The 15,036-nt window shown below is 49.6% G+C and overlaps 4 protein-coding genes across 4 annotated transcripts; 2 read left to right on the top strand and 2 right to left on the bottom strand.

Annotated features, from left to right (window-relative positions):
- Positions 1-969: 969 nt before the first annotated feature.
- On the bottom strand, positions 970-2,028 carry PtrM4_145430 (Atrophin-1 domain containing protein; the record flags this gene model as incomplete). Its single annotated transcript, XM_001938961.2, has 1 exon — positions 970-2,028. The coding sequence occupies one exon, from the start codon at positions 2,026-2,028 to the stop codon at positions 970-972; it is 1,059 nt and encodes a 352-aa protein (XP_001938996.1).
- Positions 2,029-3,090: 1,062 nt separating this feature from the next.
- Positions 3,091-4,684, top strand: PtrM4_145440 (uncharacterized protein; the record flags this gene model as incomplete). The annotated part of the gene is made up of 4 exons (XM_066109816.1): positions 3,091-3,123; positions 3,176-3,374; positions 3,424-4,623; positions 4,680-4,684. 4 exons carry the CDS (start codon positions 3,091-3,093, stop codon positions 4,682-4,684), a joined length of 1,437 nt encoding a protein of 478 aa, XP_065959799.1.
- A 3,566-nt stretch (positions 4,685-8,250) lies between these two features.
- Positions 8,251-9,900, bottom strand: PtrM4_145450 (uncharacterized protein; the record flags this gene model as incomplete). The annotated part of the gene is made up of 1 exon (XM_066109817.1): positions 8,251-9,900. One exon carries the CDS (start codon positions 9,898-9,900, stop codon positions 8,251-8,253), a length of 1,650 nt encoding a protein of 549 aa, XP_065959800.1.
- A 3,552-nt stretch (positions 9,901-13,452) lies between these two features.
- Positions 13,453-14,829, top strand: PtrM4_145460 (Tas, oxidoreductase (related to aryl-alcohol dehydrogenase); the record flags this gene model as incomplete). Its single annotated transcript, XM_001938959.1, has 1 exon — positions 13,453-14,829. One exon carries the CDS (start codon positions 13,453-13,455, stop codon positions 14,827-14,829), a length of 1,377 nt encoding a protein of 458 aa, XP_001938994.1.
- Between the last annotated feature and the right edge of the window lie 207 nt (positions 14,830-15,036).

Raw genomic sequence — 15,036 nt, forward strand, 5'->3', positions numbered from 1 at the left:
TTCGAGCAGGCATCTAGGCCCCAAGAGACTGGACGACCATGCGATAGTTGATGGAGTAGGGGAGGAGGAGATGCCAGTAAATTGCAAAACCAGACATGGAGGTTGCCGACAGCGGAAAAAGCCGAAGCTTGGTTCATACCATTCATTTGGAGGCCCATTGATTACTTTCTTTGAATTTATCCAACCAGGAAACTCCCAGCCGTTTATTGGATGCGTCTGTGCGTCACATGTCCGCACTCACACCCTGGACACAAGGCAGAAGCTGGAGCGATTGAGAAAAAAACAGCGACCGCGTACAGCCGTACAGGGGTTCTGATATGATTTATTATGCTGAACCTGGGAAAGAAATTCAAATCAAGGGGAACTTGAGCTAGAAAAATACTGGCCTGCCAAGATGACTGCATTATGGGGATCCGCGCTTTGATTCCTGGGGTGACACACAGACGTTGCTTGTTTGTCACATCAAACATTGGGCTGGTGACTAGTCATGGAAAAAGGGTGAGCAGGTTGGAATCTTGTTTGGTGGCACAGTTGCTTCTATAATCTGCAAACAATATTGTTTGGATATTCAATGTTGGGTTCTAGAAAAATGGCATATGTCATGATTGCGGGCTACTACTAGCTATAGATGGTGTTGTGGGGGAACTTGTCAAGGGTCAACCAATAGTTCACTAGCCGATGCTCGCACTGGTACGATTGAGTGAGGGTCCTGATCGATCGATTCTTTCGCTCCTATACCAGCGTGCATCCCGGTCTTGCATGTCGCCGTTCTGCCCGACCGAACCAAAGTGCTTTTTTGTAACGGATTCTGATCAAGGCACATGCACGGGGAAGGTAGATAAGGTATCCGTGAAGAACAATGTAGTCTAGCGTTTTCTTCTAGTTATGACGACACAGGGTATCAATGCGATATAGGAATCACCGCGGCACAGCCGCTTTTCATGCAACCCCACTAGGGGAGAACATAAGCTACACACCAGAGATTCCATCCATACCACCAATTTCTTTGCTGAAAGCCTCGAAGTCGACGCCTTCATTCTCAAACATCGTCTTGACCTTCTTGGCAGCCTCAATCTGTCTCTCCTGCGTGAAACCCCCTGGCGCATTACTTTCGTACTGAATGAGCTCGACCCAGCGGAAGAACAAGCTCTCCTTGCCCATAGCCGTCAGCTTATCCTTGAACGCAATGACCTTGTCCCTGGCCTCCGTTTCCGAGCCCTCGTCAAGCTTCGCACATTCCCAAACCGCCCATTGACCGTTTTCCGTCTCTGCATCGCCCACGTATACGAAGACGGATTTGCGCAGGTGATCAAGCGAAATGTCTTTGCGATCGAGGAGCTGTGTCGCAGCCACCATGCCGAAGAAATCGAGGTCGAAATCCGCGTCCATAAGCATGTAGCCCGTCTTCTCTCGGAGTCGCTTCTGGTCTACAGCGGGTAGGACTCTAGTTTTGAAAAAGGGATTCTCACTTCCTGCTCGCCCACTTCCTCCTTCTGCTTCTCCTAAGAGATCCTTGGCGCCCCAGCCTCGGCTAACACGTACGTAGACTTCTTCGTCCCGGAAGCCTACGCTCCATCGCCAGCTCACGGGGTTTCCGGGCTGCTCGATGAAGAAGGAAAAGGGCCAGAGGGCGACAAAGCGGAATAGCACGAAATCCAACATGAACATGGCCGTGCGCTTGCCCAGCTGCCAGATCAGAGAGCCCCACGGTGTAGAGTCCCAGTATATTGTGGTTTCATTGTGATTGCCGAGCACGGATTGTAGAATGTCCCAGTAATGGGGTCCGAGGGAGTAGGCGCGCCATAGGAGGAGGAGCACGATGCTGGTGTTTAACAGGACGGGCACGGTGAAGATGCGTCGCTTGAACCAGGCGGGATGCGGGTCGACGTGTGCTATGTAGACGAGGGTAGGATCGAATGTAGAAAGAAGGGTGGACAGCTCGGGGGGTGCTGGAGTAAAGGGTGGTGGGATGGCTTTCTTGGAGGAAGTGGGGGCCTTGCCGGCTCGCTTTGTGGCTTTGGGAGGCATGATGGCTTACTACGAGTCGAGGGGAGAGGATTGCCTGGTTGCTGGCAGCATTGGCGATGCGATTGAATTGGTGAAGTTGGTGTTCTTTCTCCTATCAAGCAGGAGACAAAAGTTCATGTCCGTCGACCATTCCGATAGGTTTCACCGCGCCGAACTTCCATGGATGTCAAAGGGGTCCAACGCGACACGTGCCAATGCATTCACCCTTACGCTTTTTCACTCAGTCCCCATGATATTAACAAGCAAGATAAGTAGCGACGTGCTTTTTGATGCAGCTGCGATGCAGGGTCAAGATAATTCCAGAGTCATTTCACATGCTGCGCCGTATTAGGAAGCAAGCGTGCGTCGGCGCCATGTCCTGCGTCAACGCCGATGCACGCGTCATTTGGTCGGAGCTTCTTTCAACGTTTTCGCCGATCTCACCTCTACGCGACGTTGAGCGAAGGCTATATGCACCTCTCCGGCACTATTGCGGAGAGCCGGTTTAGCCTTTCAGCTGTGCCTCGGTAACGTTAAGAAGAATAGGTCTTGTGCACTGCCAGCATGCCGTGGCACGGCGGGCAGGTGCTCAAGGTCCTTTTGAAGATGAGCCGGGGAAATGGAACAAAAAATCAAAAATAAGGGGACAAGCAAAAGGATGGCATGTCCGCAAAAGCACCGCCTTGGAATACCATGTTTCTTCACCCATGGAAATCCAGATCGCCCGTAAGGATCACTCGCGTACCACGGGTATGGTACGTATCCACAAAACCGGAACCCCAATGCAGTGAAGCGTGGTTGTGCACGGCTTAGAAGGTCCGGAATGCAGGACGTGGATAGTGCAATCGCAATTAGAACCACGAATAACGTCGCTGCTAGCGAGTCGTCATGTAATGCTTATTTGGGGCTTTGGAGGCGACTGGCCCTGACCTAAGCAGGTCGAGCTATTGTCTCGGCTGAAAGAACCGCCCTTATCGTACCCGACGTGATATACACCATGTCGTCCCCCGGCGGCAGGGTGGAGCTTTTTGGTTCTCCATTGATCTTCTGCAAGTCGACGTTTCAGAGCACTGAAAAGTCACGATGCCTTCGCAGCAAGACGCGCAAGGTCCTCCGGTATGTCGTATCATGTATGTATCAAGAAGAACACAACTGACACGAAGAACAGTCTGGACAATCCGGGCAAGTAGGTCCTCCATTTGCCCCACGCAATGCGGGCTTGGGAGGCACGCCGACTATCGTTCCTGATGTGCCTGTCGCCATTGTCTTTCTTTTGCTCTATCTGCTGTTTGGTGTCATTCACATCAAGATCTTCAAGAGTAACAAGCATCGTGGCCACAAGTTCATCTTCAATGGCGCCATACTTGGTATGTCGTGTTCACGTGGACTGGATTACCCCGCGACTGACAGTAATAGGTCTATGCAAGATTCGCATCATTACCATGTCACTGAGGATAGCATGGGCAAACTATCCAAGGAACGTCAGCCTTGCCATCACGGCAAACGTCTTTGTCTATGTCGGCACCATCATCCTGTACATGCTCAACTGGTTCTTTGTTCAACGTGTAGTCCGCTCTCTACATCCTCACCTGGGATGGTCGACTGCGTACCGCGTCGTCCACAGAGCCGGTCTTGGCGTGTTGGTCGTCAGTCTACTCATGCTCGTCATCAGTCAGATCTGGCAGTTCTACACCACTGACCAGGGAAAACTCGAAGCTTTCCACGACATGTTTGTGATTGCTCAGACATACTTTACTATTCTCTGTGCTGCCCCGGCCATTTTCGTGGCCATTGCACTCATTATCCCGCGCAAAGAAATCGACCCCTTTGGCGCTGGGCGACTGAGGAACAACATTACGATCCTCCTAATCTCAGTATCTATTCTTCTAATCGGACAGGTCTTCCGCTGCGTCTTGGCTTGGATCCCGGCAATTCCGTTGATGGACATCCAGCGCGGCACTGTCATCATGCCTTGGTACCTCTCCAAGGCGGCCTTTTATTGCTTTAATTTTCTCACCGAAATCTTTGTCATCATCATGTTTGCCATTGTACGCGTCGATTTACGTTTCTACGTACCCAACGGAGCTCGTAGGTCAGGCGACTACTCCAGGAGTCGCGTCAACCTACATGGAAGCGAGAAGAACGTATCAGCTCCTGGCCCGATGGTCCACCCGCATAACGGATCTACCGAGACCCTACATAACTACCCATCTTCAGTATTCGAAGACACCCAGACGTTGGCCGATTCGCTGCGATATCCCCAGTCAACTCTAGCAGTAGACGAGCGGACGGGCAACTGGAAGGTCAAACGCATATCAGGTGATTCCTCACGAAGCCGCCACACGACCATATCGTTTGAGGGCTCATCCTCGCGGACCACGCTTGCGGAACGGAGCTCACGAAACGTCAGAAACGCCCCTCCAGTGCCAGATATCCCCGCCGAATGGCCGCTGCCCGACGATTCGCCACCGCGAGGCACAAACCGTGTCCTGGAACATACCAACCGCGCCTCGCACCGCGCCACCCCTCTCAACCAGTCTTACGAGATCTCACACCACCAGTTGAACGACGCGGACGTTGGCGATGCCGTGACAAACGCGCTCAACAATCTTGAGAGTAATAGCGAAAACCGGCCTCCCCCCACACCGAACTGGGAACGCATTCCTGCGCAGACTGAGAAAAGCCATTCTCGATCGTCGTCCCGTAATTCGAATATTCGGCATTCCCTCCCCCTGCAAACTACCCTCCCCCGCACCCGCACAAACAGCACACCAGCACCACCAACCCGCGCACCCCCGCCCCAAACCCCTCCTCTAACCTCCCCTCCGCCAACCCCCAGCAAGACTATCCCCCCAAACCCCAATGGGCAGCCCCAGTCTAGAAATAATCTCTCTCCTCAACCGCATGAGCGGCGACCACTCGCGCTACATGGACGCCTCCCTCCAACGCGACCAAGGTTCCATGTCCCCCGAGTCCTCAGACGGGAGTTCCTACGGCGGACACTTTGGTCATGACCGTGACCACGAAAAGGAGCGTAGTGGAAGTGCAAGTTCGGCTGTGCCCAGACGGCAGAGTAGCTCAAAGTATAGTAGTGATGAGTGTTGTGCTGTGTCGTCTGGGAGTAGTGGGAGTGAGCGGGGGGATCGGTTGTATGCGAGAGAGGAGTTTGGGCGGATTGATGGGGGGTCATCGCCGTAGTAGTGTGTGGGATTTGTGTGGCCTCCGACTTGAGAGCTTGAGTTAAGTTTGTCTGGGCCTTAATGATAATTTATGAATTTTTCCTTTTTTACACTTCGACTAAGAGGGGGTTTGGTGGGATTAGTGGTTTTTGGATAGAACAGGCTGTTTTGTGTGAGAGAGAAGGGTATGGATGGTTTGGTGAGAGTATGAGATCTTTCGTGGGGGTGTAGATTGAGACGGAGAGAGACAGAGAGACGGGAGGAAAGGCCTTTGTGTTGAGATTTCTGGAGTGGTATATTCTTTTCTTTCTTCCTTCCTTACATCCAGTCTCATCTGGTGGTTCTTTCTATCTTTTCAAAGTTCATTCTTTCAGCCTTCTCAGGCGCGAAACCTTCTTCTCTCATTTGTTTGATGTGTTGTGTTGTGTTATCTGTCTTGCAGACCGCCCTCTTTTTCGCGTTTCATATCCGGATACTGGGGAACGATAAATTGTAGATATGAGCCATATGGGCTGGCTGTCCGCTTTGTTTCTTTCCATATGTGTGGGTATTGGGGCTGGATGAGAAATTGTTGATAAGATTGAGCCTTGCAGACAACTGGGTTTTCCTGTGTATATAGCTGGGGATTGGATAGTTTAGTTCACATATGTTTTTTTTTCACTAGAGAACTTTGACACATGTGTATTTGCTGCAATGGTATTTTCGTGGTGAACATGATATTATACATGTAGCATTTCGCAGGTCACGTGATAGTCGCTTGATGGTTTTGAAGTGTCACTGCACTCGCTGCGGGGAATGAAATTATTAAATTTATGGCAAAAGAGAGGAAAGTCATGACGTAACGGTTATGAGGAGAAGCAGATCACGTGTTGGTGGTCTGGTGCTGCTTCCTCTCTTTATTGAGCACCTCTTACCTCAGCTGTATCATAGATACGTCATGTAAACAGACCCTGCTGCTGCCTTCGTAAAAAGGCGAGCAGACACAACACTACAAGACAACATACACAATACACTTTGATTGACTGCATATACTGTAACACATGAAGTACCTGTCGATGGATTTTGTTTGAGAAAGAGCAGCAAGAACACATACGAACTGCCTCTTGTATGTTTGGGAAATATCGGATTTCAGTGTGGTAGAAAGGAGACAGGAAGGAGAAGGAGAGATTTTATATTCAGCCAGACAAGACGGGTGAACGAACATCGTCTGTGTCATCACTGATGTTTTTCGACAAAGCTATTACTTTCAAAACGACACATGGGTCATGTCGCCCAACTTTACAATACTTTACGAAGTTGAGTAATCTTGCAATTGCGAGATTATGGGATCTCCTAACGCTTCGGGGCCACAGAGACAGTAGTTTGCATGGAACAGAACAGGTAAAGGCTCCTGTCCATTTTCGGGAAAAAGACGGAACACATAGAATAGTTGCAACCTGATTTTAGAAGCTCGTCATCCAAGACATGGTAGGTTAGAGTACCGAGAATCACGCAAAATGTCATTACGTGCAGTTTTATAGACTCAAACGTCATGTACCCGGCAACCGAAAATATCACTCTTGGTGTATAACTCACGACTTTTCTAGAGCTCTATTTTTAGGAGGGACATACGAAGCGCACATATAACGTTGATCTTGCTTTTTAGAATAAATGTGCTCCAAGAGAAACGGCAATTAATTTAGTACCAAGAGGTTTCGAAACATCGAGTCTGCCATGATCCCGTTTAAAAAAAGGTGGAAGAGTGCATTGTACATTTTATTTGTATGAGTCCGGCTTATCAAGAAAACATTAGAAATCAGTAGTGGGGTTTTTAACCATCACTCAAAGCGCGGTCGCGACATTCATACAGCGTGCATGCCTTTTCAATAAATTTTTAAGTAATTTGGAGTAGGGAAAATGGTGGTGGCAGTCTGTAAATTTCAAGTAGACGCGGTTGCTGACATGTGACGATATACAAGCTTTTTTGAAAATTAGAAAGAATAGATGAATATCGTGCGGGACCTAAACCACCCGCACCTCATCGAGTAGCTACCTTTTAGTTTTTTAGAGAAATCAGAAAGACTAGATGAGTGTTTTTTGACAATCTCAACCCTGCCGCACCACATAGAAACATGACTCTTTGTTTTTTGGAGAAATCAAAAAGAATATGTAATATCATCCACCAGTCTTGAACCGACCACCGTCCATTCAGTGTTTTTATCAAAATTTTAGAAAGTGCCCCGCAAGAGCGAAAACATGACCCCAGATTACGTGGCTTTTAGTAAATCAGAAGTTTCTGTAGACAAGAAAGGAGGAAGTTGAGAGGGAGGAATAAGGTTTTTATATACAGTATTTTCTAGCGTATGCTGAGTGTTGCAACGAAGAAAGGCAGGGAGAAAACATCTGTTCTTTCGATAGTTTTTTAGATTACGTGGATTTTGGAAGATCTTTGAAAGTGAGGTGAGGAGGAAGAAAGAGGGGAGAAGCGTGAGGCTTTTATATAGTTCCCGCATGGCACTAGCTTGGACACTTGCGCAGATCCCTTCGTAGATTTCAATGTCAAATTTCCATAGATTCTCAGCTCATCGCATGTTGCATAGCTCTTTTTAGAAGGCATTGCAAATTCTACATCTGGATTCTTCGACGTGATGCCCCCGTTCCACAGTCTCTGTGGCGAGTTTTCTATCGTAAAAGAGGGAATTTGGATACTTATAACTCGCAAATAACCTTTTTTAAACTGCAGTCCGACTGAAATGCGCACGGCAAGCGTAGGGACAGAAGAAAAGAACCGATATAGTTTTTTAGACCAACCTAGACGGCGGGAACATCACGAAATTTGGCGAGCCATTTCTATTGCACGAGAAATGGAAGTTATTCAAAGTGGAATTTGATTTTACGAGTGAGGATTCGACCGCCGAGACGGACACATGCCATGGAACGTCCTTAATTTTAGATAAAATAAGTAACGTGGATGGCAAGCGAGTGGGCCAGGCAAGCGAGTGGGCCACCCCACCAACTTTTGTAACTTCAAAGCGACTTATCTCAACAACGCGATAATATTATTGCTAGATATTGATACAGTAGATTACTCTATATTAAGAGTATTAGTGTTGCATGTGCGCGAGTTGTGCCCAGTCTCCTTGCACCTGGTGCAGCGCCTTTGAGCGCGCTGGCTAAGGCCTGATCGCGCTCCTCCTTGACGCTCTTCATGAGCAATCTGCTGGTCAGCCTCATTTTGAGCTAGTATATCCTCTCCAGCTCCCTTTGTGAGTACTCCATGCTTCTGTATACGCCTTTTAGAGCGCTGCCTACGCGCTGAGGCTGCGCTGTTAGCCTTCTCAAGACTAGAGATCCGATCGCGCATCAGCTCAGCAGACAGCATCATCACCTCAGCGCCCTTCTTCAGCTGGTCAATCGCCTCAATGATCGAAGCTGGTGATGAGCTCTTATGCTGGCGCACGCGCTCACGTATAAGGCTTGACTGAGCCTCAAGCTCACGCGCGTTGCTCGGCGTTTGAGCTACCCAGGGAGCATCTGGTAGAGCTGCTGGAGGAGTAGGTGTACGCAGCTGTACATCTAGCTTTGATAGAACAGCCTCTGGTTGTAGAGGAACAAGGCCTGCGCCGCGGAAGGCTGAGTAGATATTAGCTGGCGTGAACGCTCGATCAAACGCAGCCTTAAACGCAGGCAGAAACTCTAGCTTGGTGATGTGGTTGATGTGGTTGCGCATGAGGCTCTCCACCTCACGGCTATACGCGCGCTTTAATGGCGAGAAGCAGCCAACATCAAGTGGCTGGAGTAGGTGAGATGAGTGAGGAGGCATACAGAGCGTATGGATATTGTTCTCCTTACAGAGCTCCTGGAACTCTAGAGATTGGTGGCTCCTATGGCCATCAATAATAAGCAGGCGACGCGCGCCTATAGTACGAGCCTGCGTGTGAGCGTTGAAGTGCTTTAGCCACTCAACTCCAAGCTCATTATTCGTCCAGCCATTATCGCTGACTGCGATCGCCCAGTCGCGTGGGATATCCTCCTCATACCACGCTGATAGGTGGTACTGACCAGCGAAGATGAGGAACGGTGGCACTGACCAGCCACCAGCGCTGATGGCAGCAATCAGCGTTACCCACTCGCGATTGCCTGGCTGAATACTCTTCCGCCGGCCTCTTCTCTCTGATCCTGTTATAACCAGCTGCGTTGTAATCTTGCCCATCATAAAGCCAGCTTCATCAAAGTTGTAGACATCCTCATCGCAGATACCCTGCTCAGCCTTTATCTCTTCTACAAGCTTAAACCACCTCTTTATTAATGTCGCATCCTCACACATAGCTCTCTGCCTATCGTACGCTCGGTTGAAACACGTCCGAAGACTGTCTGTACGCTTAACAAAGTTGGCTGGCCACTTCTGCCCAACCTGGCCAGCGCCGCGCGCAGCCAGCAGCTTATCAGCCATATCGCGTGCAGCTGCGTAGGTAGGCGCAAACCCGCGCTGATCTAGGTGAAGTATATAGCTAATAATCACCTCCTCTTCTCTCTGGGTAAGCTTCCTTGAGTTAGGCTGGCAATCGCGTCGTGCAGGTATACCAGCGCGTCGGCGCGTGAGTGTCATTCGGGCGACTTCAAATGTCCGCGCAGCGTCTCTATTAGACTGGAGCTGGTTTCGGGTAGTAGCTGAGATAGCTAGCTGTATATCAGCTTCATAAGAAGGGTTTTGGGATTGTTTTGGTGGAGCCATAATTGATTGAAGTTAGGTAGATGCAAAAAGTTGGTGGGGTGGCCCACTCGCTTGCCTGGCCCACTCGCTTGCCATCCACGTTACCCAAAGGACGGGGAAGTACTTAGGATTGAGTTTTACGAGAGGGCAGAAGAAGCAGCTCCATGTTAATAATGGGTATGTTGGTTGGCTTTGCACTAAGTGCGTAAAGGGAAATAACGATAACTAGGAATGCATTCTGTTCGGTGGTTGTTTTTCTTGTCTACGAACATAGCTGCTACGAAGGTATACCTAAGCTCTGCGCAAGGTGGGCCGAAGTCGGGCCGAAGTGTCAAGCAGCCGACGTCTCTACCGATACTCACGATCCGACAGGGTATTAATTTTGAAAAGAGGAAGTAAAGGGCCGAAGTTTTGGAAAGTAGCAGAAAGAAAAGAGGTAGAAAAGGGGTTTAACTCAAACAAGGGCAGAAAGCCATAGACTGGCTCTACGTACGTTTTAGAAAAACCAGGAAATCCCTCATGAGTGAATGTACATTTTTTTAAGAGGAGAAAAGTAGACAGTCGTGGTGTACTAAAGAAAAAGAAGAAGAGGTCGACAGAAGAGAGAGAGACAGATTTATACCCGCTCCTACCGTTAGCGTAAGCTTTATCCTTTCCACCCCCAAACAGCGCACATCAGCTGATATCAAACGTGTCAGCCCTCAGGGGGTGTGTCAACTAGAATGTTCTACTATCGTCACAGCTACGTAACACACTGCTGATCTGGAATGCTCCAGATACTCTACTTCATGTATATAGTCGCTCTCTGCAACTCTCTCAATAAACAAACCTTCTCTCTCATCTCTCCTCCGATCCAACAAAACGCTTTTTGAAAATACATAAAGAGAATGAAGTAGAAAGGTTTCTGCATATGTAGGATGGGTACTTTTAATTTGAGTGTCTCGTGATTTTAGTGCCCCTCGCAACGAACTCATCGACAACCAAGTTTTTCATTTTGAGTGGAAAAAAGAAGGCACCGGAGAGCACGCTCATTCCATGTACACCAGAGAACTTTGGACAAGAAAACACCGAGAAAATCACCACATTTGTTCTTTTTCGTACGGTTTTGTAGATTTTAGGTAAAGAGGAGTAGGTAGTAATAAGAAAGGCAGGAATTATCCCCATCCGCTGACTCCAACGTTCTTTTCTCCGGCTCCATAATATACCGGAAATTTCATTTTTTCTTAGAAAAGCTCCCCTGCTGGAGCGACGCGCACATGGAACAGTGTCCGTAGCATTTCTATTTTCTTGATTTTAGAAAACGAGTGGTCTTGGGTCAAACTCATGTCTCTTGTGGATTGTAGTTTCAGTATCGGTTTGGTGACGGCGGGTTTAAAAAGAAGGAAGGGAGTGGTGAGTATGAAAGATGGTGAGGTACGAGAGAAAGTAGGAGATTTATGTACACATGCAAGCCCACAAACATGCAGGTCATTACTTTTCGTTTTTATAGGTACTGGTGCTTCTCACACGCTCATGTGACTTCATAGCCTGATTTTCAAACATTTCCAGTAACTGGATGTTTTTTTTGGAAATAAGAAGAAAGTTTTGTGTGTTATAAACCGTAGAAGATGATGGAGAGGAAGATATTTATACCACTTGCCGCACACAGGCGGCACGCATTTGCTTCGGTCAAAACTTTTTTTTTAGAACCGCGCAATCTCTCGAAAAAATTTGCCTTGCAAATGTAACTTTTAGACATTTCCATGTGATGTATTGATTTTAGCAATGAAGGAAAGATTTCAAGTGTGGGAGATAGTAAGAGGATTGGAGGGATGTGCGAGCAAGACGGGTATTTATACGTTTCCTCTCCTTTGCAAAGCAGGGAGCGCGCTCATACATGAGTGTATTTGGTGTTTTAACCAAAGAAAATCCTCTTACGATGATTGCATGTTCCTCTGCTGGTTTTGATGATTGGGGGATTCTTTGGTTAATTCGAAAATGCATAGAGATGGAATTACATGATTTTGATGAGCGTTGTACCGAGCGTTTTTGGGTGTTGCCTAGAGGAGACAGCGAGAGCGAGTGAATCCATGTTGTACCAGAAATCTTCGTTGAATCACTCGTGTTTTCTCCGGTCGAACTGCGCCCTCGCTGCTGCTGCTCGGAAGATGGCTCTTCTGGGGTACTACGTCACTTTGCATTGCTGGCCACACAGCAGCTGTCAGGCCTACGCAATGCGAGGTGTACAATATATACTATTCTACCACGATAATCAGGAGTTCACTGATCATACGTACCTTTTTGGTTGCATAGCGTAGTGGGCGTAGACCTACGTTCTGACAGCAGCTATATCAGTATCTATTACGACCCTGAATTATTCGAGCGCTATACATTACCCATCCAGTGGCCTTGTGCCATGAAATCCCCTGGTTTCATTGCTGCGTATCTCAAAGGACATGCGACTTAGACATGTTGTACTCCCAACAAGTGATAGTCTTGGGCGAGACGGCGCGAGCGGTGAATGTCACTATAGGGTCAGAATGAGTCGTGCTTCACCGGTTGGCAGAACACGACTGCAGATTTGGCATCAACATAACGTATCGTCAGGTCGCAAGAGCACAAATATGCCGGTGGGGGATGAGTCGTGATGTGTGGACGAGGGCATGGAAGTCGGCATGATAGGCTAGCGGCTAGGCGGCCAAAACCGGAAACTTATCCGCTATTAGCATCCTCTATCTGAACCACTCCGCACGTCGTTATGAATTGTGGGCGGGCGTCTGTCATATACCTGTCATCTTCCGCAAATTTCCGTAACTGGCGCACGTCCGGTGACTTGAGACTTCCACGGTACAGTTCCTTCATAGTGCTGCGACTGTTGTTCTACTACTACGTTGGGTTGTACCTACACTAGGTACCCATCAAGTGCTGCACGATGCGGGCCGATTAGAGCAAGCTGTCCTCCCCCACGTTTAGGGTAAAGAGTTTCTCCGACCGACCGCGCACGAGAAACAGGATATCGGCAATGCAGCAGTGCAAGCAAGATGCATGATGCCAAACGTTCCGAATCTCGGATCTGGCCGGAATGACATGTTTACCAACCCAGGCGTCTGGCAAAGTACCAGGTCAAGCTTGGGTAGCATAAGGCAGGGTCTCTTTTGCATGTGGATCCGCAATCACACCATTATCTAGGACTGTTAATCCTTTCTCTCCAACGTTTAACCTGGAACGAATAGGCGAAGTTCAAACGCGTTCTAGACGCTCATGGCGTCATGCACATCAACTGCTAGTCCATGTGTGCCTGCCATCGCGGCCTGCCGAGCCTTGCCAAAACCGAAAAGGCGGGTGGTGAGGCATAGATTTTACGCCTTCGGGGCGTTGCATGCGTGGGCGCGAGGCTAATGCTCATGGACCCCTTCTCTTTGTAAGTTTAGTTTTTTTTTATGAATATCCCTTTCTGTGAGGCTTTGGTCAGCAACTTCTTTTGTCATTCTCTCCACTTCATCCGGAAACAACCCCGCTATACGCCGCGCACAACCACGACGCCTACATCGCAACTCGCAACGCGTCTTTGAAGTAGCGCTGATATTTGCAGCCATGGCGACTACGCCTGTTGAACTTGCGTCGACGACACACACCTTTCCTACGCGCCAAAAGGCTATCCCATACACGTTTGCCAATGGCAAGCGCACCCCACTATCCTCCATTCTGCCACCCCTCGTCTTCGGAACCGCCACGTTTAACCACCTATACAACAGCGACCCTTTTGCGCTCGACACGACGGGTTTGGTAACATCAGCGCTTACACACGGTATCCGCGCCTTTGACACATCACCATACTACGGCCCCTCTGAGCAATTACTCGGCGATGCGCTCGCAACTCCATTCGTCCGGGAGACCTTCCCCAGGAACTCATACATGATCTTGACAAAGGTCGGGCGGATAGCGAACGAGGAATTCGACTACAGCAAGGAGTGGGTGCGCGAGAGTGTCAACCGGAGTTTGGAGCGACTGCAAACCGACTATCTGGACCTCGTCTACTGCCACGATGTGGAGTTTGTAAGCCCAGCAGAGGTGTTGGAGGCAGTCAAGGAGCTGCGGCGCATACGAGACGAGGAGGGCACAATCCGCTACGTTGGTATCTCTGGATACCCGCTCGATGTCTTGGGCGACATGGCCGAACTCATCCTGCGCGAGACAGGCGAGCCGCTCGACGTGGTGCAATCGTACGCCAACTTCACACTCCAGAACCAGACACTCGCGGGTGAGCGCGGCATCTTGCGCCTCAAGAACGCAGGCGTCGACGTGGTGCCCAACGCTTCCATCCTCGGCATGGGACTCTTGCGTCGCGACGGAATCCCCGTTGGAGCCCTCGGCGACTTCCACCCCGCGCCCGCCTCGCTCCGCGAAGCCGTCCGCAAAGCCAGCAACTTCTGCGACGAGCACGGCGAGCGAATCGAAGTCATTGCCATTCGTTTTGCGCTCGAGACGTGGACGTCTGCCGGCGCGCTGTGTGGCTCTCGCGGCGACCCCGCGTCCGGTGTGCCCTGGAAGCAAGAATCCATCGACGATGTGGGCGGCTCCAAGCTAGGCGTTAGCGTCATTGGCGTTTCACGTGCTTCGGAACTAGAGAAGACAATGCTCGTCTGGCGCTCTATCCTCGATGGTCTCGAGGGCGGTCAGGAAACTGCGGCGCGCGCTGGGCGCTGGTACCGCGCTTGGGAACTTAGCACCAATCGTAAGCGGACGGTGCAGATTCTCGCAGAGGGCGTGCAGGAGGTGCTTGGGGATGGCTTTGATTACTCTTGGGCGAGTCCCAGCCCGGGATACGTCAATAAGAGGGCTAAGAAGGGGAAGACGGTCGAGCAGGGTGATGCGGGTGCGCCGTGGTTGACACCCGCTGCGAGTCCGGAAGCGGTGCCTGTAAAGGACGCCGGCGAGGTTGCAGAGGAGAAGAGTCTGCCATTGCGATGACGAGTTAATTGGTCAATTTCAGAGGGTTTCTTGTGCAAACGGGGGAACATGTATATAGAGACGGCCTTGTGGATATCTTTTCGGCTTAGATCGTTGGGTTGGGTGGCACGTGCCCCTGGGAGGCAGTATATAAATCACACATCTTCTTGATCACCACTTGTTTTCTTGTCTCTCAAACCTTCTTCTGCTTTTCTCAAAAGTTTCCTG

Source organism: Pyrenophora tritici-repentis, chromosome 9 (assembly GCF_003171515.1).
Source record: "Pyrenophora tritici-repentis strain M4 chromosome 9, whole genome shotgun sequence".
NCBI classification, from domain to species: Eukaryota; Fungi; Ascomycota; class Dothideomycetes; order Pleosporales; family Pleosporaceae; genus Pyrenophora; species Pyrenophora tritici-repentis.